This window comes from Emys orbicularis, chromosome 4 (genome assembly GCF_028017835.1).
Source record: "Emys orbicularis isolate rEmyOrb1 chromosome 4, rEmyOrb1.hap1, whole genome shotgun sequence".
Taxonomy (NCBI): domain Eukaryota; kingdom Metazoa; phylum Chordata; order Testudines; family Emydidae; genus Emys; species Emys orbicularis.
Genome location: NC_088686.1, coordinates 129,011,174 through 129,036,613, shown reverse-complemented (window position 1 = coordinate 129,036,613; position 25,440 = coordinate 129,011,174). Strand labels below are relative to the sequence as shown.

The 25,440-nt window shown below is 59.7% G+C and overlaps 1 protein-coding gene across 1 annotated transcript in view; it reads left to right on the top strand.

Moving 5' to 3' along the window:
* LOC135877856 (kinesin-like protein KIF21B) overlaps positions 1 to 23,492 on the top strand; it is a 41,874-nt gene extending 18,382 nt beyond the window's left edge. Inside the window, exons 15-35 of the mRNA XM_065403387.1 lie at positions 51 to 250; positions 393 to 500; positions 1,780 to 1,848; positions 2,570 to 2,799; positions 3,088 to 3,235; positions 3,366 to 3,560; positions 5,892 to 5,993; positions 6,360 to 6,525; positions 6,984 to 7,044; positions 7,537 to 7,594; positions 8,292 to 8,497; positions 9,046 to 9,120; positions 9,887 to 10,000; positions 11,851 to 11,889; positions 13,978 to 14,114; positions 14,613 to 14,793; positions 15,882 to 16,046; positions 16,854 to 16,971; positions 18,040 to 18,210; positions 21,862 to 22,061; positions 23,438 to 23,492. Coding sequence (XP_065259459.1) covers positions 51 to 250; positions 393 to 500; positions 1,780 to 1,848; positions 2,570 to 2,799; positions 3,088 to 3,235; positions 3,366 to 3,560; positions 5,892 to 5,993; positions 6,360 to 6,525; positions 6,984 to 7,044; positions 7,537 to 7,594; positions 8,292 to 8,497; positions 9,046 to 9,120; positions 9,887 to 10,000; positions 11,851 to 11,889; positions 13,978 to 14,114; positions 14,613 to 14,793; positions 15,882 to 16,046; positions 16,854 to 16,971; positions 18,040 to 18,210; positions 21,862 to 22,061; positions 23,438 to 23,492 — 2,798 coding nt within the window. The remainder of the gene's footprint in view (positions 1 to 50; positions 251 to 392; positions 501 to 1,779; positions 1,849 to 2,569; positions 2,800 to 3,087; positions 3,236 to 3,365; positions 3,561 to 5,891; positions 5,994 to 6,359; positions 6,526 to 6,983; positions 7,045 to 7,536; positions 7,595 to 8,291; positions 8,498 to 9,045; positions 9,121 to 9,886; positions 10,001 to 11,850; positions 11,890 to 13,977; positions 14,115 to 14,612; positions 14,794 to 15,881; positions 16,047 to 16,853; positions 16,972 to 18,039; positions 18,211 to 21,861; positions 22,062 to 23,437) is intronic.
* The last annotated feature ends 1,948 nt before the right edge of the window (positions 23,493 to 25,440 follow it).

The window sequence follows — 25,440 nt, the reverse complement described above, 5'->3', positions numbered from 1 at the left end:
GGGCTCGGCCTAGCCTGGCACTCTGAGCGTCTCTGCGCCACCCCCTTCAGGCACCATGGAATGCTACACGGAGGAGAAGGCCAACAAGATCAAGGCGGACTACGAGAAGCGGCTGAAGGAGATGAATCGGGACCTGCAGAAGCTGCAGGCAGCCCAGAAGGAACACGCTCGCCTGCTCAAGAACCAGTCGCGCTATGAGCGGGAGCTCAAGAAGCTGCAGGCTGAGGTGGCAGAGATGAAGAAGGCGAAGGTACCTGGCTGGGCAGAGGAGGAGGGGGCTGGAGGGGCATGGCCCGCTTGTGCTAGCTCTTCAAACTGGGGAGGGGCGGTGGATGGGCACAGCCCCTTGTGCACACTCCTTATGCTGGGTGTGGCTGTCGGGGGGCCCGCAGGTGGCACTGATGAAGCAGATGCGGGAGGAGCAGCAGCGGAGGCGGCTGGTGGAGACCAAGCGGAATCGGGAGATCGCCCAGCTGAAGAAGGAGCAGCGCAGGCAGGAGGTGAGAACCCAGCTCCTCGCCAGGGCTCTGCAGATAGGGCAGCTCTGGCTGGGGCCTGCGCCCCTCACTCGGCTCTGAGCTCCCACACCAGCTGGCCAGGGTGCAGCGGGGAGTGCGGGTTCTCCAAGGGGTCTGGGCCTTTCCTGGGGAGATGCCCCAAGCCAGGCTCCTTGGGACCAGATGGGGAGGGTGCTGGAGAGCCCTCGCTGATGCATGATGTGTCAGGTCCCCTCCCCTGTGCACAGGTGAGCAGTTACCTGGGTGAGGCAGCCTGCACCCAGAGCCCCTGACGCAGGGTGGGGCAGGGGCAGGGGAGCCCCTGTGACGGGGCAGGGCTGAGACAGGGAGTGGGGCCATTCGGGATATGGGGCAGCAGGGGAGCCCTGCAAAGCTGGGGCTGAGCCGCAGGGATGGCTGAGCAAGGCGATGGGAAATCTGGAGCAAGCGCTGCACCAACAGAGGACCAGATTCCTCTCTCTATTACGCTCGTTGTAAATCTGGAGTAACTGCATTGACATTAGCGGAGTCGCTCCAGATTTACACTGCTGCTGCTGCGATGTGAATCCAGCCGTCGCCTGCATCAAGAACATTCCACGTTCAGTCCTGCCCTACCTCTGCTCGACAGTGTGTTAGAGCTCTTCCGGGTGCCCGGCCGCTGGAATCAGTGCCCGGCTTGGCATCCAGGCCCGCTCCTTTCAGAGCCCGTGTTGGGCCACTGGCCGGCCAAGGCCTGCAGGTCCTGTGAAGCCAGGAATGGGGCCGGCAGCATAGAACAGCGTAAAACCCTGCCTGGTTGGGGAGCTGTGTGCTGGGAACCCTGTGCGGAAACCAGCCACCCCACTGTCTGTCTGGGGACTCCTCCCCCTGCTGAAGGCGCAGCATGTCCCCTCCCCCAACCACATGTCCATATGTCTGTCCATCCCTTGAGATCAGCACCTGGTGGGGTGGCAGGTTCCGCCTTCCCCAGGTCAGAGGAGGTGATTGCTTCCTCCTGCATCTCTGGTTGCTGCTCAGGGCAGGTACAAATGCCACAGTGCTGCCATCGGTTACAGCAGAATAAATCCAGGTTTTACACCGCTGCTGGGTGAGATCAAAATCTGGCCCATGGCCTGCACTGAGAACATCCCACGTGCTGGCCTCAGGCAAGGGGGTGGGGGAGCCCTGGGTCCCCTCCCCTTCCCCCATTGCTGCCATGGGTTCTACCCCAGACCCTGGGTTCCTCTTTAGCGGCTCACGCCCGCTCAGGACTCGACTGAGGCTTGGCTTCTCTCCCGCGCAGTTTCAGATCCGGGCTCTGGAGTCTCAGAAGCGGCAGCAGGAAATCGTGCTGCGAAGGAAAACCCAGGAGGTGAGTGCCAGCCCCTGCACCTGCGGGGGTCTGGAGAGCCGCTCGCGGGGCCGTGACTGGGTGGGCGCTGAGGCCTGGCTCCTGGATCGGGCCGTTGGCAGGGCAGGGCCCTGGGGCCTCTCCAGACAGAATAGTCCCCTCTGCTGTCCCAGTGGGTCGTGCTCCGCCAATGCTGGGTTGTTCCCAAGGTGCTGGCCCTGGGTGGGGTGGATTTCCCACAGAGCCTGGTGGTTTTATGGCTAGGAGTAACCAGGCAGGAGATGACAGTGATTGCGGGGGAGGAAACGCCTGCCTCCGGGGGCAACTGATCTTCTGGGGTCAGGAAGGAGGAATTCTCTGCGTGCCATGTGTGACTGTGCACAACAGGCTGTGTCCCCCTCCCTCCTTCCTGGAGCTGGGTCCTGGCAGCCGAGTTGGTCACGTGACTCGTCCAGGCTGCCTCCTGCCCCAGCACCCGTACAGCTTGCGGGACGGTACGGTGCTTCGATCCCAGCCCCTTCCCAGCCCCTCCTGATGCATTCTGGGAAACTGCTATCCAAGGGTACCGGACCTTCACCCAGCCCAGATAGGCTCAGCTCTCTTGAAAGGTGCTCAGCTGCTCCCGGGCTCACTTTGCCACCTGAGAAGCGTTGGAGTCGCTCTGCCACTGGGGTGGCTGGGGGGCGATGCCCCCTGCGGGTGTTCCCAGGAGGCCCAGCCCTCAGGCACTGCTCTCACCCAGGTCTCTGCTCTGCGCCGCCTGGCCAAGCCCATGTCGGACCGGGTCTCTGGGAGGCTGAGTCAGAAGCCCGCCATGCTGGACTCGGGTGCGGAGGTGTCCGCCAGCACCACCTCCTCGGAACCGGAGTCCGGCTCTCGCTCGGTCTCCAGCATCGTGCGCCAGTGGAACCGGAAAATCGACCACTTCCTGGGAGACCCTTCGCCCTCCGTGAATGGGGCTCGGCCCGTCAGGTCAGACCAGTGCTTCCGAATCCGTGTCCCCCGCGGCCTCGTTCCGTGCTTGGCCCTCAGGCCCCGGGCTCCTGGGTGTTAGATGGGAGCGGAGTTCTGTGGGAACACGGGAAACGATCGCTCTATCATCGTGGGCGACTCTGCCATGTGGTTTGACACGTGAGACTCTCCACATTGGCTGGAGGCAGACCTGATGTGTAAATGCCCCTCTGTCCTGAGCACTAGCGGGCGTGATGGCCGAGCGCCTGCCCGGTGGAAGCCCCCTGACCATGTCCCATCCCACTGCAGGAAGAAGTTCCCAAAGAAGGGGATGAGCCAGACCTTCAGCAAGGCGGCCCGGCTCAAGTGGCAGTCGCTGGAGCGGCGCATCTTTGACGTCGTCATGCAGAGGATGACCATCGTCAACCTGGAGGCAGACATGGAGCGGCTGATCAAGGTGAGGTGTGGGGGGCAGTGCCCTGGTGGGGATTGGATGGCCTGAGCATGACCGAGGGCCAGGAGTGCTGGGAGGCTGCTGGCACCTGGACGGCGCCGGCTGAGGCGTTTCCTTCCCACCCGCCCCCCAGAAACGCGAGGAGCTGGCGCTGCTGCAGGAGGCACTGCAGGGGAAGAGGGGAAAGCTGCAGGCGGAGAGCCCAGAGGAGCAGAAGGGCCTGCAGGAGCTGAACGAGGAGATCGAGGTGCTGACAGCCAACATCGACTACATCAACGACAGTATCGCCGACTGCCAGGCCACCATCATGCAGCTGGAGGAGACCAAGGTGCCGGGGGAGGGGGCCTGCGGGCGGGGGCAAGGTGCAGGGGGTCTGTATATGGGGAGTTGGTCTCACGGGAGGGGGAGCGGGGGAGATCACCCCAGGGCATTGTGTGCTGTAAGGGAAAGGGGGTGCTCTGGGGGCTGGTTGATAGTTGGGGTGGGGGCTGGGCGTGAGCAGGAGGCTGGCTGGCTGGACTCTTCCTCTAGGCAGTTTAAGCATAAGGGGTGCAGGAGGCAGGTTTGCAGGGTCCTCTTGCTTTCTAAGCTCCAACTTCTGGGCTGAAACGTTCTGTCGTGGGTCACGCAGGGAGTCAGGGCCGAGCTGGCTCCCTGCTCTTAGCCCCCAGAGCTCGCCCCCTCCCTACAGAAACGTCACAGAGCAGCTGTTGCAGTCTGGCTGCTTTCTCTGCTTGTTTGCTGATGACGGCTGTATAAGGCCCAGTTCAGCAGGTGCCTGAGCACTCACGGGGCTGGTGCGATAGGCTGCCGTAGGCCCGTGGGCGCCAGGCTTGGCTTGGACCAGCAGAGGCCAAGAATCAGCCCTCTTCAGCTGCACGGTCTGCAAGGCCGGGGCCAGGATTTAGGAGGCCCCTAATATGTTGGTCCGCCAGGGTCTCCATCGGTGCTGGATGGTTTGTTTGTGGAAGGGACGGCTGCGGAGAGCATGATGTCCACCACCAGCTGCTAGGCCCAACAGCCCTGATGGGAGTTCTGCACATGCTGGAGTCAGTGGAAGCCCTGTCCGTACCATGGGACAAATGTACCCATGGTGTACCCAGTGCTGCGGGCAAGGCGTGGTCTAGCCATGCTCAATCCTCTCTGTGTGCACAGAAAAACCCATGTCAGCACCAGGCTCCAGCCTGGGTCGCCGCCAAACATGCTTAGAACTTGGGCTTTCTCCATTCCCTGCGTATACGGCAACACAACCTCCTGTGAGAAACTGCCTCGACCCAGCCCAGTTCCACAGTGGCGTTCCTGTAGCCTAGACCGAAGCCAAGCACGGGGGGCAGCCCGGTATTCAGAGCCAACTCCAGGTGTAGCCACGAGAGAGGGTTGAAGATGCTGTTTGCTTTTGTAGGAAATCTCAAACCCTTTTAGTTTTTCTTTTGAAATTTCCCAGGGGGAAGAAAAAATCAGTTTCTCCTCTTCCCCCACCCCCCCGCCCCACCCCCTGAGAAACTGGAATTTTTGTGGTTTTTGAAAATCAGTTTTGATGGTTTAAGGCAAAAAAATTGGGGGTCTTGGGAAAGAGTTTCCCTATTCTGAAACCGCGAACTTGTGCTGAAAGCTATTGTCAAACATTGAGTCTCTTTTCTGATGTCAAATGTTTGTAAAGGGAGGGTGGGATTTTGACCAAAAAGGAAATTTTTGTTTAATCAAATATTTCCACAGAGAAAGAATAGCCTAATAATGAGGCCTTTCTCCCTGGCACCTGTCGGGTGTCTGTGCTGCAAGGAAAACCCCACAGCACAAGTCTCACAGCCTGGATCCATTGCCTTGGGCTCGCAGGGCTACGGGGCTAAAACGAAGAGTGTAGACATTCGCACAAGGGCTGGAGCCTGGGCTCTGGAGGGTCTCGGAGCCCATGAGCGGGAATGTCTACACTGCTACTTTTAGCCCCGTAGTGCAAGCCCGAATCCTTTGGCCAGAGGCTCGCTGCTGTGGGTTTTTCTTTGCTGTGTGGACGCACCGTTAATGACATGTGGGGTCTGACCCAGGTTCAGCACAGTGTAGCTCTCTGCTCCCCTCCTAGCAGCTGGAGGTCGTAAACAAGTTTTTAGTATATGTCTACGCTTAATCTGCTACAGCTGCAAGGCTTTAGGTGTAGACGCTCCCCGTCGGAGTAGGTAATCCACCTCCCAAGGAGGTGGCTGTTTAGTTCGGTCGGCAGAGCTACACTCTCCGGGATCGGGGGGCAGGGGGCAGGATTTTCACACCCTGGAGAGACATAGCTATGCTGGTATAAGTTCCCAGTGTAAACCTGCCCTTGGTCTGCTCTGGTCACCTGGCTAGCGAGCAGCTCCTGCCATCCAGGCGGTAGAAGCTCCTCTTCTTTAGATCCGCAGGTGTGTGGTTCAGGCCCCATAGATGGCCCAATCAGGGGCCTGGTTCCAGGCACACATCCAGTGCGAGTGCTCATGCACAGTATTGGCATGCAAGTCGTCTTCCCCGCCGCCTGCTCGCAGAGCACCTGTGTCCCTGCCGGCGTCAGCCAGTCAAGGAAACCCCCCCTGTTCCGTGGCGCTGGTGTCTCTGCTGGCCCTCTGCTTTCTGCCCTTCACCGCCCTCAGCGCCGTTCTAATTCCCCTCCCTCGGGGCCTCTCCTGCACCGTAGGAGGAGCTGGACTCCACCGACACCTCCGTGGTCATCAGCTCCTGCTCCTTGGCCGAGGCACGCCTCCTGCTGGACAACTTCCTCAAGGCTTCCATCGATAAGGTCAGGCAAAGGGCCTTCCAGTGGGGGTGCAGCTCTGGGGGGCGGGTCGCAGAACATGGGATCCCAGGAGGCCCCCTGTTGGGGTGGGATCACAATTGCTGCAGGTCAGGTTTGGAGCCAGGGCTATTTGGCTGCGCCTGGGGCATCCTTTGTGCGTGGGTGAGGGAGACTGAGAGGCTGGCCTGGCCTGTGTGCTGTTGGACCCAGGGCGGGGAATGGGTTACAAGCAGCAGCTGAGTGAGGCTGGTGTGGAACTTGCATCTGTGCCCAGGGACAGGGATTGAAGCCAGGAGCTGATTCCCCATCCCACCCACTGGCCCGTCCTGTGTGCTGGACGGAAGGTAACCTCCTGCTCCCGCCAAACAGGGGCTGCAGGTGGCTCAGAAAGAAGCCCAGATTCGCCTGCTGGAAGGGCGCCTGAGACAAACGGATGTGACCGGCTCCTCTCAGAACCATGTGATCCTGGATGCCCTGCGGGAGAAAGCGGAGTCCCACCCCGAGCTGCAGGCGCTCATCCACAACGTGCAGCAAGGTGGGTGCTGGGCTCTTCCCTCCTGGGGACCCCCGTGAGTACTGGGCATTGGCTGGCAAAGCAGCCGGCAGTGGGGCCTGGGGCTGGCAGCAGCTGGGAAGGCTTGGGGTGTTTCCCTGCCCCTACAGATGGCACGTCTGCCCATTGGGACAGATGGAGCCCACCCCAGGGCTCTTGGCATTGCTCTGACCCTGTGGGCAGGAGTGATAGGCCCACTTCATCCAGACGTATCAGCCCACATGGTCACAGCCTGTCCAGCCGTGAGGATGCACTGATGGCGCTTTGGTGGCAAAGAGTTAATGATACGATAGCAGTGGTCTGGGGGGGTCCCAAGGACCTAAAGGGCCACACGCTGATTGGCGACCGCCTGCTGGCTGGCTCTGATCGGACCGGCCCAGTGCGGTGCCCTCCCACCCTCTGTCGCGTTGACGCACCCTTGTCGGCTGTTCCTTGTGCAGAGAACGGCTACGCCAGCACGGACGAGGAGATCTCGGAGTTCAGCCTGGCCTCGGAGGGGAGGTAAGCGCACCAGGGAGCATGCAGTGTCCCAGCCTCGTGCGCCCCTGAGCGGCGGGATCTATGGAGGGAGGGGGGCGCATCTCTGTGGCACTCATTGGCAAGGTAGACCCGTTAGAACTTGGCAGCTAAATTCTCCAGGTTCTGTCTGCACCGAGCATGCTCCAGCCCCTCAGAGCTCCTACGTGTGACCCGACGGTGCACAGGCTACCCACACGCGATGACTGGCCATGCTCAAACCCAGGCGTGCAGGGGCTGTACAGAACTGTCCCAGTAATCGTTCCTCTTGAGGGCCAGGGGCAAGATGGAACTGGGAGGGAAGAGGGCCCCGAAAGGGACCGGGGGATGGGCTGTACCTCGGGGAATGGGAGGAGGAACCGTAGCCGGGCTGGTGATAGGGTGTTATGGGGTGGAGGTGATGGGCAGTGGTTTCTTCCTTTAGCTTTAAGTTAAGCCTTAAAGGGGATCGGCCATTTAACCCTTTGTTTCCTACAGCTTCTCCCAGTCTTTCACCATGAAGGGCTCGGCCAGCCAGGACGACTTCAAGTTCAAGGTCAGTTCACAGCCACAGACAGGGCCATTTAACGTCCAGATGTGGGGTCTTTGGTCCATTGTACCCCCTCTCCCTTTGTGCTCACGGCTGGGCGGTGGCCCTTGGCGGGAGTCTTCTCCATGGGCGGAATGTCTTGGGTCTGGAACTGAAATAGCCCGGGGTCTGGTCTCCTGGTGACGGCCGTGCCTGGCGTGTTACTTTGGCCCTATAAATGGCTCCTTGAGTCGTAGAGCCCACTTTAAACCCCCAAATGCCACATCATTGAGCTGTACTGGGCTTCCCTGAATCCAGGCAAGGTGCCCTGGTGCTGTCTAGCCCTCCTCTGGGAGCAAATAAAACCCATGTGACACCCTGGTGCTGTGCGCCCTTCCCAGCAGCTAATTGACTGGACCAGTCCCTCCATGTGCCGAATCCTCCTGGGAGAGCTGCTCCGGAACTCTGGGCCATACACGTTTCAGCCTTGCACAGGGGGTACTTCCTGTTGCCCTCATTAATGAGCTCATGAAACGTTAATGCTGGCAACCGGGGCCCAACTGAAAGGTTTCTCTAGATCTGCCACTGCTGGGTGCTTGGCCTCAGAGGCTTCTTGGAACTGAATGGCCAAGGGGCGCCAGCGTCTCAGACTCGCTCCACGTGCTACCCTCGGGGCAGTGAACTCCTCGCCTCTCAGCTCTCCCCTCCCTGTGCCACGCCATAGGGGGAACCCAAGCTGTCAGGCCAGATGAAGGCTGTGTCGGCCGAGTGCCTGGGACCCACGCTGGACATCTCCACCAAGAACATCACCAAGTCCTTGGTGTCCCTCATGGAGATCAAGGAAGACGGGATCGGCTTTTCCATCCGGGATTCCTACTACAAGGATAAGGTCTCCCGCACCATCAGCCTGCCCACCCGCGGCAGCACCTTGTAAGCCCTGGCAAGCGTGGGCCCCACGTGCTTACAGGCCCTTGGGGGAAGAGGTGGGCTGGGCCATCGTATTCTGCCCTTGAAGCCTTGAGTCTGGACTCCTCTCGGTCGACCCAGCCTGTCCCAGCATGCAGTGGTGGGGCCAGCTTGCTCTGCCATCTTGGATTGCCAGTGTCCACAAACTGCCCGTCGGGGGGATGGGGCCTGGGGAAGGCGGGCACAAACCGGGTTCTGCTGTCGGACAGAGTTGGGCGTCCAGTCTCCACAGCCCTCTTATCGAAGGCACGGAGCTGCCTTCTCCGGCAGCAGTCTCGGTGATGAAGCCAACAGGACCTGCGCTCACAGCGCAAACCCTTAGCCGGGGCCGCTGGCCTGGCCTTGGGCCCTGCCGGGGCCTGATCCAGCCCGCTGGACCCCTGGCTCGGGAGGTGGATCTGTGCGCTGCCCCAGGGCTCTCGGCTCGCTTGCTCTGGGGTAGGCCTGTTCAGTGCTGAAGGGCCCTGGCCCCAAGGAGGGGCGATTGCTGATCTGGTCTTGCTCTGTTCCAGCCCTAGGCAGTCCCGTGGCTCGGACACCTCGCCTCTGACCCGCAGGAAATCCTATGACCGGGGGCAGCCTGCCAGGTGAGTGGGGAGAGGCTGGAGAGCACGTGGGCCTAGCTCCCCATCGGGGACCGGCCTGTGCACTCGGCTGTGCCCAGGCACGACGCTGGGTGCTGGATCCAGCTGTGCCATAGAATCCTAGAATATCAGGGTTGGAAAGGACCTCAGGAGGTCATCTAGTCCAACCCCCTGCTCAAAGCAGGACCAATCCCCAACTAAAGCATCCCAGCCAGGGCTTTGTCAAGCCGGACCTTAAAAACCCCTAAGGAAGGAGATTCCACCACCTCCCTAGGGAACCCATTCCAGTGCTTCACCGCCCTCTTAGTGAAATCGTTTTTCCTAATATCCAACCTAGACCTCCCCCATTGCAACTTGAGACTATTGCTCCTCATTCTGTCATTTGCCAAGCTCCATCCTTTTTGGAACCCCCTCCTTCAGGTAGTTGAAGGCTGCTATCAAATCCCCCCTCACTCTTCTCTTCTGCAGACTAAACAAGCCCAGTTCCCTCAGCCTCTCCTCATAAGTCATGTACCCCAGCTCCCTAATCATTTTTGTTTCCCTCCGCTGGACTCTCTCCAATATGTCCACATTCTTTCTGTAGCGGGGGGCCCAAAACTGGATGCAATACTCCAGGTGTGACTTCACCAGTGCCGAATAGAGGGGAATAATCACTTCACCATGGGCTGGCACTGCAGGCCTCCCTGTGCTGAGTGGAGGTGTGGGGCAGGGGGTAGATCCCCGGACCAGGCTTGTGATCATGGGTCTCTTTCTGAACACCCCGGCTCAGGACTTCGGACGTTGGCTTCACGCCTCCCTCATCCCCTCCCACCAGGCCACGCAATGACCGCAACGTCTTCTCCCGCCTCACCAGCAACCAGAGCCAGGGCTCCGCGCTGGACAAGTAAGAGCCTCGCGGGGCAAGGAGCGGGTAGGGGGGTGAAGCTCCAGGGAGCCCAGCCCCAAGAGCAGTGAATGGCAGACGGTGACTCCCATGGCTGTCCCCAGGTACCGTCCCCGCTCTGCCTCGGGCCCGGCAGTCCCAGCTGGAGTCAGCCCCAGGCTCCTGCCGGGCTCGTGAAGCGACCAGGGCGAAGGCAGAGAGCTGCAATACCGGTGCAGTAGAACTTCACATGGGGCAGCATCTCCCTGGGCAGGGGCCCTATGCCAGACCTGTCTATAACCCCATTGATATGGGGGGGGGGGTCTTTGGCCCCCCTCTACTGGCTAGACCTTGTCTCGGGGCTGCCCCTGAGCTGCCAAGCCTGGGCCTTTAGCTCAGGCAGAAGCAGCTGCTGTTGAGAGCCTGGGGTGGCAGATGCCCTCCCTGTAGATGATCCAGCTGGAGGCTCGTCGTTACATTGCACTGCTAGAGCCCTCAGAACAGGCCCGAAGCGGTGCCCTGGCCTTTAGCGTTGTGTGCATACACGTGGCAGTGCCTGGTCCCCCGCTGGGCCCGTGGGGATCCCCTGGGGGGCTGGGGCTGTCACAGGCCCCACTAGCGGCCCTGGGCTCTTTAGCTCCTGCTGGTAGCTCTGGAGGGCCCTGGTTCAGGCCCCAGTGTGTTGGCCAAGATGGCAGCTGTCACACTGGCTGCCAGCAGAGGAGAATTTCACCCGCAGGGACGCTGCTGGGTGGGTTTGGCTGCAGTTATAAAGCGGGTGAGGTGGGTCCAGGGGGCTGCTAGCTGAGGACACTAAGCCACCATCCCGTCCCCAGCGAAGCGTGGGGCTCATCGGCGCTGGGCTTGGCAGGGGTCCCCAGGCGGTGGGGAAGCCATTTCCCAGTCGGCCCTACCCCGGTTCTGTGGGGCACTGGCTGTGCCATTGCACCTGCCCCTTCTGGGCCCTGCTCCCTCTCCCGCTGTGCTCTGTGGGGAGATGCCGGCTGCTCACAGGTCCCGGTCCCCCTCAGGAGGTGACATGGCTGCTCTGGGTGGGGCGAGCTTTCCGCCAGGGGCCCGTAGGTGCTCCGATTGCTCCTGGTGCCAGGGGCTGTGACCCTTCGGAGGTGGGGTGGGGGTGCTCTCCAGTGGCAGCCTGTGGTTTCTACGGAGGAACGAGCCCACCTTAGGACTGCCTTTGACCGTCACGGGCCAGCCCCTGCACGGGTGCAAATTGGCCTAGCTGCCATGGGGGCAGCAGAGCGGCTTTGAATTACAGCCCCTGAGGACCTGGCCCTATGGGAGCTGGTAGCAACCACCTCCCATCTGCCTCCCTGCAGAATCCCAGTTTGGCAGCGATGTTCTAACCGGCGGGAGCCCATGGCGCTGCCTGCAACTCGGGAACAGCCCCTGGTCCCCATCCCACCTGCTAGCAGACCGCACGATAGCGCAGAGCCGGACCGTGTCAGAACGCCCCAGCCGTACCCCAAAACCAGGAGTGCGGAACCTGAGGGGCTAGGTTGGATGGCTGGTGGCAGTGATGAGACGGGGGGACCATGGGAAGATTAAATGAAGACTGGATGCAGGAATCCCCGGGCGAGGCCTCAGGCCTGCACTGTACTGGTCAGACTGGGTGATTGTAACAGTCCCTTCTGGCTGAATGACTCCAGTCCAGCCTGAAAGATCTTGTGTCCGAGCCACGTGTCCCTTCCTGCTCCTCTGCCCCTTTCCTCTCTGGTTTTCTGTGTCCGCTCCTCCCTCTCTACCCCGCTAGCTTGGATGCAATAACAACACTCCACTCTCTGACTCCGCTGCTGCCTCTCTCATCCGGGATTTTTTCTCCCGTAATCCTGCTAATTTTCTGTCCCTAGGTCTGATGACAGCGATTCCTCTGTCTCGGAGGTGCTGAGGTACATACAACTTTCTATTGATTAGAACTCTCCTGCTTCTCGCATTTCCCTCCCCCTGTCCTGCATGCTGAATCCGTGCTGGCCAAACTCTGGGCCTTGCTTCTTTGCTAAATCTATTGGGACTCTGTCCTGGTGCTGCTCTTGCTCGCTGTGTGTCCCTCTTTCCTTCTCTCTGCTTCCCCGCATGGCCCTGGCATGCCGTATCCGGCTGTGGAAGTCCCTTTCTGCCTCTGGTCTCCAGTGCCTTAAGGTCTGAGCCATCGTCTTGAAATGCAGTGCTGGGTGTTTAAGCGGATAGCGTACGGTGCTTTCACTGAATGGGGGCAGCTGCATGCTCTATTCTGCCTCGAGGGCAGGGCGGGTAGTGATGATATCTTGCGCTGTGTCTGGCCTAGCTGCAAGAGGCAGGGCAGGCCAGCTGTTGGAGCCGGTGGATGCTTGGAGGGTCCAGGCTATGATGCTTTTTTTTTTTTTTTTGTCTTCTCTCGCACCTTCAGTTCAGACATCTCAATGCACTTGACAAATGTGGCTTCAGCCTCCCAGCACCCATGGCGAGGCTGGTCAGGATTGTTATCCCTGTCTTGTGTCTCGGTTTCCCCATCTGCAAAGAGTAAACACCTGGGGTGCAGCCTCTTGGCACCGAGGATCCTGTGGCTGCTGCTGAGGCCTGTGCAGCCTCCCAGATATATTAGAGCAGCCTTGGGGTTGCTCTAACTCACTGCAACCTCCCAAAGGGCTGCTTGCCAGCTATGCCACAACCCAGAGTTCCCCTAATGGGGTGTGCTAAGGCCCTGGCTCTGCCCCCAGCATGCCTGGGTTTGCAACACAAGCCACATAGAACCAATTACGCTAGCCCAAGGCAGTGTCTGTGCCAGGACAACTCTCCTTCCCCCATTCCCTGCACATCAAAAGGGCCAGGCTGGCAGAGGAGCATCTCCCCACTGGCCTTTGGGTGCCTATTTGAGACACCGTGGGCCTGACTCTGACACCCTGAGCACCATCAGCTGGAGTAGTGGGTGCTCAGCGCCCCTCAAAAAATCCATTCCAACCATGCCACAAATGTGCCGTGTGACCCTGGGCTAGCCCTTTCCCCTCCCTTTGCCTCAGTGTCCCCACCTGTAATCCAACCCTGCTGGGAGGAGGGGAGGTGCTTAGAGATCCTGGCTGGGATGCTGCTTTGGGGCTATCAACCCTCTCCATGATGGGTTCTTCCACCTGGGCTCTTTCCTCAGGGGTGTCGATTCTCATGTGCTCAGCGCTCTAGAACCTCCCTCTGAACTCTGCTCACAGCCCCATTGGCTGTTGCTGGGGCAAAGCCTAGAACTGGTTTGAGACAGGATTGTCTCCTGGCCAGGGAGCCAGGATTCCTGGGTTCTCTCCCTGTTCTCGGGGGATTGAGAACTCCTGGGCTCCGTTCCCAGCTCTGCCATTGATCCGCCACGTGACCTGTTAAAAATCCCTTCCCCATCTGCCAAAGCAGGGTGAAGCTCATTGCAAAACCGGAGTGGGTCAGATGAAGAGAGGGCGCTTCCCCCCCCCCCCCCCGCTGGCCACGGGGTGGTGCCCTTATGCCCCACATAGCACGGCTGGAGCAGGGCCCCAGTTTGTTCAAGCCCGGAGGTTCTGGGGGTTGGGTCCGGAGCCAGCCTGTCCCTGCTAGTCTCTGACTCCACAGGGGATGGGGCAGCGTGTGCCATGCAGCAGCCTGGACTCTGTTGGCTTTGGGATCTTGCCTGGATGGGGCACAGGGGCCACCCACAGCTCTCACGGGGGGAGGGGGTAGCTCATCTGTGCCAGCAGTGAGATGGCCAGGGGGTGAAGCCCGTTTCCTTTCCAAGCCCCTGCCCCAAGCCAAGGCAGGGTCTGCACGAGTCCCTGAGCCCTTAGCACCAACGGGGTGTGACCTGCCCCCGGGGGGCCTGTCTGGGGAGCAGGCTGCCCAGCAGCTTCTGTCTGTGGTTTGCTTTGCTCCGGAGCCCCACTAGCAGGCCCTGGCAGCCTCGTGGGGCGGGATCTGGCTTCGTCCTGGGTCACCCAGCCAGCGCCCCCCTGCTGACGCCCTTGCTCTCTCTCTCTCTCCCACGGAAGGGGCCTCATTAACCCCGTGGGCGGTGCCAGGAGCACCCGGACGGCCCCGCTGCAGTGCATCTCCGTGGCGGAAGGACACTCCAAGCCCGTTCTCTGTGTGGACGCCACCGACGAGCTGCTCTTTTCCGGATCCAAAGGTGCGCGCCTCGGGGGTGGGCCGGCTGCTGAGCTCTGGGTGTGATCACTGGGGAGTGAGCCTGTTACCCAGGGGAGGGGCTGAGCCACCCCAAAGTGCGGGGGCAGGACAGGAGCCTCTTGCTCGGATGGCACCGGCCTGCCTGAAAGCCACAATGGGCCGGTGCAGTTCTGGGTCCCCCCAGCAGAGGGCAGCAATGCTGCACGAGTCCTTAGGCTGAACAGCTGTGTGGTGACATCCCTGAAGCGAGTTGTTGGGGCCTCTACACGGTTCCTAGTGGCTGGATGTTCACCTCGCACCTGGCACTAATAGACCCTCCCCCCGTTGGCAGGTCTGGCGGAGGTGCCAGGGGCTGGATGGGCCACAGGGACTGAGCTCCCCTGGGGCACTCGTGGGAGCAGGGGGTGGCCGGGGGGGAGGGAGGGAGGAAGCCATGGGGATCCTTTGCTGAGGACAGGAAGGGTCCCGCAATGTCATGTGCTCCTGCCTCCTCCCGCAGACCGGAGCTGCAAAATGTGGAACCTGGTGACGGGCCAGGAAATCGCCTCGCTAAAGGGCCACCCCAATAATGTGGTGTCCATCAAGTACTGCAGCCACTCAGGGTTGGTCTTCACTGTCTCCACCTCCTACATCAAGGTGTGGGATATCCGGGACTCGGCCAAGTGCATCCGCACCCTCACGTAAGTACCTGACGCACCGAGGCTGCCCTGTGGGCCTGGCCAAGCTCGACGCGCTACCCTGCCAGCGTTCTGCACCCAGGGCAGCATTGCAAAGGCCAGGCAGCCGGGCTGGTCTGCAGGGCTGAGTCTAGGAATGCTGCAATGCTGGTCGCTCTAGCCTGGCCTGGCTCGTGGAGGCTCCGTGGCTTGGTGCTCTGCTCTCAGGGCAGTTGCTCCTCTCGTCTGTTTCGGGGGGCACCGTGCACCCTACAGTTGCTTTGATCAGGGATGGGTAATGACCCATCTGCAGCTGCCAGCACCGTTTCCAGACCCCAGCGTATCAGCCCCTCTCTCTGGTGCCCAGCCACAGACTGAGACTTCTCTTCTAGGCCTCCCCAATCTGACTGGCGGGAACAGGAGCGGCGCCAGGGTTTTTGGCGCCCTAGGCGGGGGTCCTTCCGTGCTCCCGGTCGTCGTCGGCAATTCAGCGGCGGGGGGGTCCTTCCATGCTCCCGGTCTTCGGGGCACTTCGGCGGCGGGTCCTGGAGCAAGTGAAGGACCCGCTGCAGAATTGCCGCTGAACACCCGGAGCGCGGAAGGACCCCCCGCCGCCGAATTGCCGCCCCCCCCCCAAAAATCCTGGTGCCCTAGGCGACCGCCTAGGTCGCCTAAAAGGAAGCGCCGGCCCTGGGCGGGAATATGCCTGGGCTGCCTGTCAACATCAACTCCAGGCCAGGGGTGGGGTTTGTGTCGCTCCGCCCTGGGCGTGGAGCTGGCACGCCTGCTGGTACGGGTCTGGCTGGCTGCGCGGCAAGGCACCTCCCTTGGGTGCCGAAAGCTGCTGCCTGGGTCACCCTTGCTGTGCCATTGCTCCTGGCTTGAGGGGACGTGGGGCTGAGCGGGGGGGTCTCATCCTGGCACCACTGGCACTGCATGTGGCCAGGAAGTGGCGTTGCTTCACCCTATAGATGGCTGGGGACAGACGCTCTCCAGCCTTCTAATCAGTCCACAACAGGCTAGATCTTCCATTCCACACTGTGTAAATTGCCCCCTCCCTCCCGCGAGGGTCTCTGCCTTGAGGCTCACCTGTTTCTGTCTCTTTGGCTTAGCTCTTCAGGTCAGGTGATCTCTGGGGACGCCTGTGCCGGGACCACCACCCGCACCATCGCTAGCGTGCAGGGCGAGCACCAGATCAACCAGATCGCACTCAACCCCGCCGGCACCATGCTCTACGCTGCCGCCGGGAACTCTGTCCGCATCTGGGAGCTCAACAGGTCCGGGCGGGGCTAACTTGGGCCCCCAGGCAAGGGCAGCTCTTGTGGGGAGGCAGACGGGTGCTGCGTAGGCAGAGGGAGCAGTCGTTCTGGGCTGGGCTGGGGCCCGCTCCCTCCCGGCTGGAAGCTGTGTTATTGAGGCAGGGGCGGATTTGGACTGGCACCGGGGGAAGCTGCACTGGCACAAACCCCAGCGTGGAGCAGCTTAGCCTGTTTGCTCCTGGGCTTTGCACTACATCAGCCCCAGCAGCTGCTGATCACGCCCAAGGGTGGCTGAAAGCAGGACCCAGTGCTCCTCTCCCAGCTGCAGCCCTTAGGGCAGGGGTGGGGAACCTTTTCTCTGTCACTGGCCATTGACCCACAGAAAAAATCAATCACGGGCCACTTGCCTGCCAGGGGGGCGCGGAGGCTTGGGGCTTCCCCTGCAGCGGGTGGTGGGAGAGGGCGCCACGGGTCAGATGAAATTAACCAACGGGCTGGATCCAGCCTGCGGGCCGTAGCTTTCCCCGCCCCTGCCTTAGGAGATCGGTGGACAAGACGGTCACCCCCTGACACCGCATCTGAGCCCAGCTCCCTGCCCCTAGCCCAAGGCCACAATCACGGCCCATGGTGCTGAGGGATGTGGTATCCCCGAGATTGCTCCGTGCTCTGCGCCCCGGAGCCCGAGGTCCCCGCTTCTGCTTGGGATGGTGGAGAGGGGCCTGGGGCTGGGAGGGTCCCTGCTGGGAGCCTTGGAGACTGGGCCAGCGAAGAGCGCCTCCTGCTGAGCGCACCCCACACCCTGAGGCCCCGGGCTCCTGCTTGTAGGTTGCAGCCTATCGGGAAGCTGACCGGCCACATCGGGCCTGTGATGTGTCTCACTGTGAACCAGACCGTGAGCAACCCTGACCTGGTCGTCACCGGCTCCAAGGATCACTACGTCAAGGTACCCTGGGACCCTCCCTCCCTCCCTCCCGCTCACAGGCAGCACAAGGGGCCTTTGAGCCCAGGAACTGCTGCTTGTGCCAGCCCTCCCCACCCCCATGCATAGCCGCTCTCCTGTAGGTGCCAGCTACAGGGGCTCGCTGTCCACCAAAGGCCTGGCGAGGAGGGGACGCGCTGGGTGGGGTTGTCCAGAGCGCCCAGCGTCGGCCTAACTCTGCTCCCATGGGGGGCGGGAAGGAGCCGTTCTGTTGATCGCAGCGGGCGCAGAGGGAGGCCAGTACTGAGCACATTTGCAAATGCCACCAGGGTCTGAGAAATGCCATGAGCCCCCCAGCGCTCGTGGCCTGAAGGACCTGGTGGCTTTGCAGCTGGCCAGCGTTCCTGTCCCCACACCTGCCAGGTGTGTCTGTGGGTCACGGGGAGCAGGGTCTGTGCACTGCCCCTAAGAGCGTCCTGGAACCCAGATCCGGGAAATGATGGAGGAGCTGCCATGTCTCAAAGTGCTGGGCAGCTCGGCAGCCGTGGAGACCAGAATTCCAGGTGCCCGGCCCAGGCCTCCCCTCCGCACCCCCCGCTTCCTCCTGACGCCTCCTGCGTGGAAGGTGGAACCCACCTCCTCCTGCCCTCCGTGGCCTCTGCTGAACCTGCTGCCAAGGAGGCTATTTTGTCTTTGCAACGTGGCCCCCTGCCAGCCGGACGCTGAGCTGTGCCCGCACGTTGGCCACCAAACCATTGGAGGAGGCGGAGATTTCCAGTCCCAGCTGAGCCGGGCGAGGTTCGAACCCGCGACCTGTATCTCAGCCCTAGTGCTGAGCCATTGTGTCCCCACATGGCCTCTGCCCAAGGATCCCAGCGTGGCGTAAGCAGGCAGAACCCTGCCGCTGCCAATCCATCCCTGTCTCATTTCACTGGGCCGTGGCTCAGCATCCCAGTGGTAGCTGTGTGGTCGGACGCTCTCGCCATACCCGCCTTGCTGAAAGGGCTGTTGCTGGCCTAATGACCTGAGAGCGACTGGTCTCCTTTGCCACCGGGGTTCACAGCAGCTGCCCTCCGGGCTGTTGCCTTGCAGATGTTTGAGATTGCGGACAGCGTGGTGGGGAACGTCGGCCCCACCCATAACTTCGAGCCCCCACACTACGATGGCATCGAGTGTCTGGCCATCCAGGGCGACGTGCTCTTCAGCGGCTCCAGGGACAACGGGATCAAGAAGTGGGACCTGGAGCAGCAGGAGCTCCTCCAGGTACGGAGGGGGACGAGCAGGAAGGCCCTGCTGCTGGGCGGGGGGCAGAGAGATGGGCTAGACCCGCAGCGTGCCATTTCAAGGGCCAGTGCCAGGGTCTGGAGCGAGGACTTAGAACCTGCTGGAGAGTCACTGTCCAGTCTGGAGCGTGCTCCCGCCGTCCTGGGGGCAGAGGATCAGAGGGCAGACACAGGGACCCCATCCCTACGTTGCACATGGGGCCTCCAGGCAATGGAAGAGCCCCGGGGGTTGCAAACGACAGTGGCTGGCAGGGTGGGTCCCGAAGGCAGTTTACAGCCGTGGGCAATGCACGGTAGCCAGTTCTATAGGGCTGGGCCCCACCTGCTGCGGTTAAAGGGCTCAGTGGCCTATGGGGAAGGGGGACAGGTTGGTCTGGGGGTAGATAGCGCTCGGCGTTGTCCCTATTTCTGACCCCGGTGAGTGTGGCTGTCTGGTCTCCGGGCCCCATAGGCCGCAGTGCCTGGCTCTCCAGGTCAGTGGTGGCGCGCAGCAGTGCGGGGACGGCCTCCGGTGGGTCTGGGATAGAGCAGCAGCTGAAGGGGGCGTGCAGGCCGGTGCTGGGAGGCAGGAGGTCTGGCTCTGCCATGAGACTTGGCTAACATTTCAGAGACCTCCATTGATTTTTTTTTATTTTTATTTTTTGGTGGGGGGGCGGGGAGGCTCTGTTTTGGAGAACCTACTGTGTGCCCGCCCAGGGCCGGGTTGTTCAGAGGAGCTGGGCACTGTGGGAGTCGAGGGGAGCAGTGGGGGCTCCACCCCTCTGAAAATGGGGTGGTCGGGGTGTCCCCCAAAATGGAGCTGCCCAGAGCTAGTCACCATTTGTGGCTGTGTGACCCTCCCCCACAGTCTCTCCCCTATGAAATGAGGCTAATGCTCATTTTTCTTCCCACTGGAGCGCTGAGGATTGATGGCAGACAAATAATTAGAGAGATGGGGGTGGGGGGGAATCTCTTTTATTGGACCAGCTCCTGTGCGTGGAAGGGACAAGCTTTCAAGCCCCACCCTGGAAGAAGAGCTGAGTTTGCAGACTTGTCCCTCCCCCCCCCCCACACACACACACAGAAATTGGTCCAATCAAAGAGATTCTCTCCCCCATCTTGTGTGTCTCGTATCCGGGTTGCCAGCACAGCTTGGATTGATCGGAGCTTGGAGATCCCCTGGCCAATCCCAATGAGCCATTGTCTCATAAAAGAAGCAGTGAGAGATAAAAAGACTTCCTTTAAAAAGTGGAAGTCAAATCCTAGTGAGGCAAATAGAAAGGAGCACAAACACTGCCAACTTAAGTGCAAGAGTGTAATAAGAAAAGCCAAAGAGGAGTTTGAAGAACGGCTAGCCAAAAACTCCAAAGGTGGTAATAAAATGTTTTTTAAGTACATCAGAAGCAGGAAGCCTGCTAAACAACCAGTGGGGCCCCTTGACGATGAAAATACAAAAGGAGCGCTTAAAGATGATAAAGTCATTGCGGAGAAACTAAATGGATTCTTTGCTTCAGTCTTCACGGCTGAGGATGTTAGGGAGATTCCCAAACCTGAGCTGGCTTTTGTAGGTGACAAATCTGAGGAACTGTCACAGATTGAAGTATCACTAGAGGAGGTTTTGGAATGAATTGATAAACTCAACATTAACAAGTCACCGGGACCAGATGGCATTCACCCAAGAGTTCTGAAAGAACTCAAATGTGAAGTTGCGGAACTATTAACTAAGGTTTGTAACCTGTCCTTTAAATCGGCTTCGGTACCCAATGACTGGAAGTTAGCTAATGTAACGCCAATATTTAAAAAGGGCTCTAGGGGTGATCCCGGCAATTACAGACCGGTAAGTCTAACGTCGGTACCGGGCAAATTAGTTGAAACAATAGTAAAGAACAAAATTGTCAGACACATAGAAAAACATAAACTCTTGAGCAATAGTCAACATGGTTTCTGTAAAAGGAAATCGTGTCTTACTAATCTATTAGAGTTCTTTGAAGGGGTCAACAAACATGTGGACAAGGGGGATCCGGTGGACATAGTGTACTTAGATTTCCAGAAAGCCTTTGACAAGGTCCCTCACCAAAGGCTCTTACGTAAATTAAGCTGTCATGGGATAAAAGGGAAGGTCCTTTCATGGATTGAGAACTGGTTAAAGGACAGGGAACAAAGGGTAGGAATTAATGGTAAATTCTCAGAATGGAGAGGGGTAACTAGTGGTGTTCCCCAAGGGTCAGTCCTAGGACCAATCCTATTCAATTTATTCATAAATGATCTGGAGAAAGGGGTAAACAGTGAGGTGGCAAAGTTTGCAGATGATACTAAACTACTCAAGATAGTTAAGACCAAAGCAGATTGTGAAGAACTTCAAAAAGATCTCACAAAACTAAGTGATTGGGCAGCAAAATGGCAAATGAAATTTAATGTGGATAAATGTAAAGTAATGCACATTGGAAAAAATAACCCCAACTATACATACAACATGATGGGGGCTAATTTAGCTACAACGAGTCAGGAAAAAGATCTTGGCGTCATCGTGGATAGTTCTCTAAAGATGTCCACGCAGTGTGCAGAGGCGGTCAAAAAAGCAAACAGGATGTTAGGAATCATTAAAAAGGGGATAGAGAATAAGACTGAGAATATATTATTGCCCTTATATAAATCCATGGTACGCCCACATCTCGAATACTGTGTACAGATGTGGTCTCCTCACCTCAAAAAAGATATTCTAGCACTAGAAAAGGTTCAGAAAAGAGCAACTAAAATGATTAAGGGTTTAGAGAGGGTCCCATATGAGGAAAGATTAAAGAGGCTAGGACTTTTCAGTTTGGAAAAGAGAAGACTAAGGGGGGACATGATAGAGGTATATAAAATCATGAGTGATGTTGAGAAAGTGGATAAGGAAAAGTTATTTACTTATTCCCATAATACAAGAACTAGGGGTCACCAAATGAAATTAATAGGCAGCAGGTTTAAAACAAATAAAAGGAAGTTCTTCTTCACGCAGCGCACAGTCAACTTGTGGAACTCCTTACCTGAGGAGGTTGTGAAGGCTAGGACTATAACAATGTTTAAAAGGGGACTGGATAAATTCATGGTGGCTAAGTCCATAAATGGCTATTAGCCAGGATGGGTAAGAATGGTGTCCCTAGCCTCTGTTCGTCAGAGGATGGAGATGGATGGCAGAAGAGAGATCACTTGATCATTGCCTGTTAGGTTCACTCCCTCTGGGGCACCTGGCATTGGCCACTGTCGGTAGACAGATACTGGGCTAGATGGACCTTTGGTCTGACCCAGGACGGCCTTTCTTATGTTCTTATGTCCTGGGGCGGAGCCCTCTTCTCTCCTGCTGAGCTGCTTCTGTAGCTCACCAGAGTCCGGTTGTCTTGAATTCAAATCCTCGGCTGCTGCTTGATGAGAAATCGAGCGGAGCTTAAAAATTCCAGCTCTCAGCCACGGTACAGATGTGGGGGGTTTGCATCAGCCCATTACAGAGCCAGCAGCCAGCTGCAAACCCAGCATCTGGCTCTGGCTGCTGGCCTGACCCTGCCCTGGAGCTCAGGGGGCGGTTTGAGTCTTGATGGCCCCGGCTGGCAGTGTGGATCGTGTTCTGTTGGCCCCAGGGCCCTCACTGGCTCTGCCCTGTCTCTGTGCCTGCCAGCAAATCCCCAACGCGCACAAGGACTGGGTCTGCGCCCTGGCCTTCGTCCCCGGCCGCCCCATGCTGCTGAGCGCCTGCCGCGGGGGCGTGGTGAAGGTCTGGAACGTGGAGAACTTCACACCTGTTGGGGAGATCAAGGGCCACGACAGCCCCATCAATGCCATCTGCACCAATTCCAAGCACATATTCACTGCTTCCAGGTGAGGGCGGTGGGCAGGGCTAGGCCCCTGCGGCGGGGGGCAGGGAGGTCTGACCCCCAACTCACCCCGGTGCAGCAGAGCCTCAGGAGCTCTCCAAATCCACTGTTGCTCCCCCCATGTGGCAGGGCCTGGAATGGCACTGGGAGCGATGGATGGGAACAGCGCCGGAGCCGGGCTGCAGGCGGTTTGGTGTGGGGCAGCAGTCGGCTGCAGGGCCCCCAACCCCTCCCCATCTAGCCTCTCGTCTCCTCCATCTCTCAGCCGTTGTTAGGTCGCCCCACAGTGAGGCTCTTCTGCCCCATCCAGTTATGCCAAGCGCTGGTCCTGCCCCGCCATGCTTTTGGGATGCTCTTGCCAGCTCCTTCGATGTGCCGGGACTAGCCAGACATGGTGCTGCTGGCCCTGCCACCCTCAGTGCAGAGAACGGGCTTCCTGCCAGCCGGGCACCAGCTCCTCCTCGAGGGCACCTTGTGCATCTCCAATGAGAGCACCACCGCCCCCTCCTTCCGCTCCCCGGCCCCTGTGCACAGCCCTGGCCCCCAGAGAGGGTCCCCGGGCTCACAATGTCTCTGGCACGGTCTCTGATCTCCTCTTTTCCGACCATGTCCCTTTTCTCCTTTCCTTTCTCTTCCTCTCTTCCCCCCTCTGTTTCTCTCTGTGCCGCAGTGACTGCCGGGTAAAGCTATGGACTTACGTGCCTGGGCTCACCCCCTGCCTTCCTCGCCGCGTCCTTGCCATAAAGGGGCGTGCCACTAGCCTGCCTTGACCCTCCTCCTGCTCTCTCTGGCTCTCTCCTGCTCTCTCTGGCTCTCTCTCCTTTTTTCTCTCTCTGTCTCTTCTCTCTCCGCTCTGGTCTCAGCTGCTTCTTAACGGTATGAGATTCTTTTGGATTTTCCCCCCATGTAGAGCTCTTTGCAAGAGGAGACTGCCTCTTGCCCCCCCCCCCCCCCCCCCCCAGGTGATTGGATCCAGCGGCCAGCTCGGTGCTGCATGGGGTTTGCCCATCTGACTACTGCTCCTCCTGGGCCACTGCTGGGGGGATCCCTGCCCCATCCCCACCCCCCACTGCGTCACTGGCCACTGCCAGTGAGGTGCCACTGGCTGAGCCTGCGCTCTGGCAGAGTGCCCCGTTACTGGCGCTCTGGGGGATTATCCCGCTGGCGGGCAGCTGGGCGCATCTGCTCCCTCCTTGCGCCGGTGCCCGCCCGCCTGGGGCACAGCGGCCTTGCTCTCCTGGGCTGCAGCGTGATGCATTTGGGGGTGGGGGAGTTGGGGGCAGGGCGTGGCCCGTAGCTGATTGTACTCGCTGTGCTGCCTCTCCCAGCTGGGGCGGGGGCAGCCCCCGGCCTCACTTCCTCTCTCTCTTCCTTCCCCAGCGACCTGACAGTGAAGCTCTGGAGCAGGAGAAGATTGCTGAACGGCCCAACCTAGGCACTGGAAAGGCCGGAGCCAGGGCGACTGTCAGGCTCCCTGGCGGGCCCAGGCCCCAGCCCCTCTCCCTGGCTGTGAAGAGCTGGGAGCGGCCTGGCCTGTGTGTGCTCCAGTTTCCAGGACTCTGGGGTGACGGTGTCTCAGCTGGGGCTTTGTGAACTGCGAGCTCCCACGGCTAGGGGGCGTCGTTCCCGTCCAGCCCCACGCTGGGTTTCCATGATGCATAGGGCTTTCTGCTGACCAGGGCAGTGCTTTGGGACATGGCCTTGCCAGCCACAGGGAGGACCCCAAGCTGAGAGACTCAACGGGATCATTCCAGTCTGTCCCGCAGCCCGTTCAGCAGCCCCAGAGCCTGGATGTGCGAGAGGGATCCTGCCACCTGCATCCTGCTGCTGGCCTCTGCACCTCCTGGGTGCCTGGGGTCTCATTCCTTCTGCAAGCAGCTGCAGGCCCCTCTCCACACTTCGTCGTTCAGCAGAGCTGGGATCTGCCGGCCGGTACCGAAATACGGAGAGGGCTTGTGTGCTGCCGACCCCAGCCTAGCACCAGCAGGGTGCATGGAGCACCGCTGGGGAATGACCCGCTCCCAAAGACGGCTTCCGAGTCCCGGCACTGCACTGGGGCTCCTTGCAAGGGGCTCCGGCAGCAGCTCCATCGCTGGGTCTCCTGACCAAATCCCCATGCTGCCTGGCAATTGTCGACCTCTGCATCTGACCCACCTCGTTCTGAGCCAGGATGCCCCCCCTTCTGCCCCGGGGGTGGAGAGAAGGAAGCTGGCACATGGGGATAATCCCTGTGGGTGTCTCCAAGGAAAAGCGGAATTTCTGGATCTGTTCACTCTGGGTACCCCTTGACCTGACTGAGCCTTAATTCCGCACTGGTCTGTTCGCTGTTCCCTGTGGTCCCCTCACTGCCCATTTGGACACCCGGCTTGGTGCCATCTCTGCTGTGCGTGGGACTAGCTCATTCCCAGCTGCTGCGGGAAGGGATCGAAGCTTTTATAGTGGGGTTTTAAAGAATGTTTTAAGCACCCTTGAGAACGGATTGGGACCTGGGGATTTTTAATAGCCGGGAAAGGCTTTAATTCTGGGAAAAGGGCTAAGCTCTCCACACCATCTCACAGGAGGGGTTTAGGTTTGCTTGGGGCAGTTCCCTGCCTGCCGGCCTGTGGGGCCTGGCTCGGGAGAGGTCTGGGATTAGAGTAGTGGAAGGGCGGGCAGGGGGTGGTTATATGGGCAGGAGAGAGGTGCGTTGGCAAAGGCAGAGGGCATGGGGCGCTCTGGATGGGATCTGCAGCAGGGAGCGGGGCAGGGCTAGAATGGAGCTGGATGAAGGGGAGGACGGGGGTAGCGGGAGGGGCCCACATGAGACTTGAGGTGCATTAGCAGAGCTGGGGGGGGCAATGAGGGGTTGCCCATGGCCTGCCCATGCTCTGCTTGCCACCCACCTGCACTGCCAGTCTGGCACGAGACACTAAATCACCAAGGTCACCCCAGATTTGGGTTTTATAAAGGTCAAAATTCCGTAAGGTCTCTCGCCACCATCTCCTGCCATGCTTGGGTGCCCCCCTTCCTCCGGGGCATCCGCAGCCAAGTGCCTGCAGCTGCCAGAGCCACGTGGGCACCCCACAGCGCTGCATTCCCCAGAGCACATGGACTCACTTTCACTGGGGTCTTTCGCTACCTTCACTCCCTCCCCTAAGGACTGGCTAAGGTGTCCCAGTCCCACGCAGCCAACGCCCAGTGCAGTCGCACCCTTCGTCAGCCAGCTTCTCGCTGCTGCTTAACGCCCTGGGGGTGCAGAACTTGCCGCGAATCGGACCTGAGGGAACCGCAGCAGCCTGGCCGTTTTCCCCGGGTGCGTTTCTTGTGTCGCTCTGCACGTCATGTAGGAAGCGGCGGTTGGAGTCTGGTTATACGGATTGATTCCCGTTGATGTGCTGGGGGCG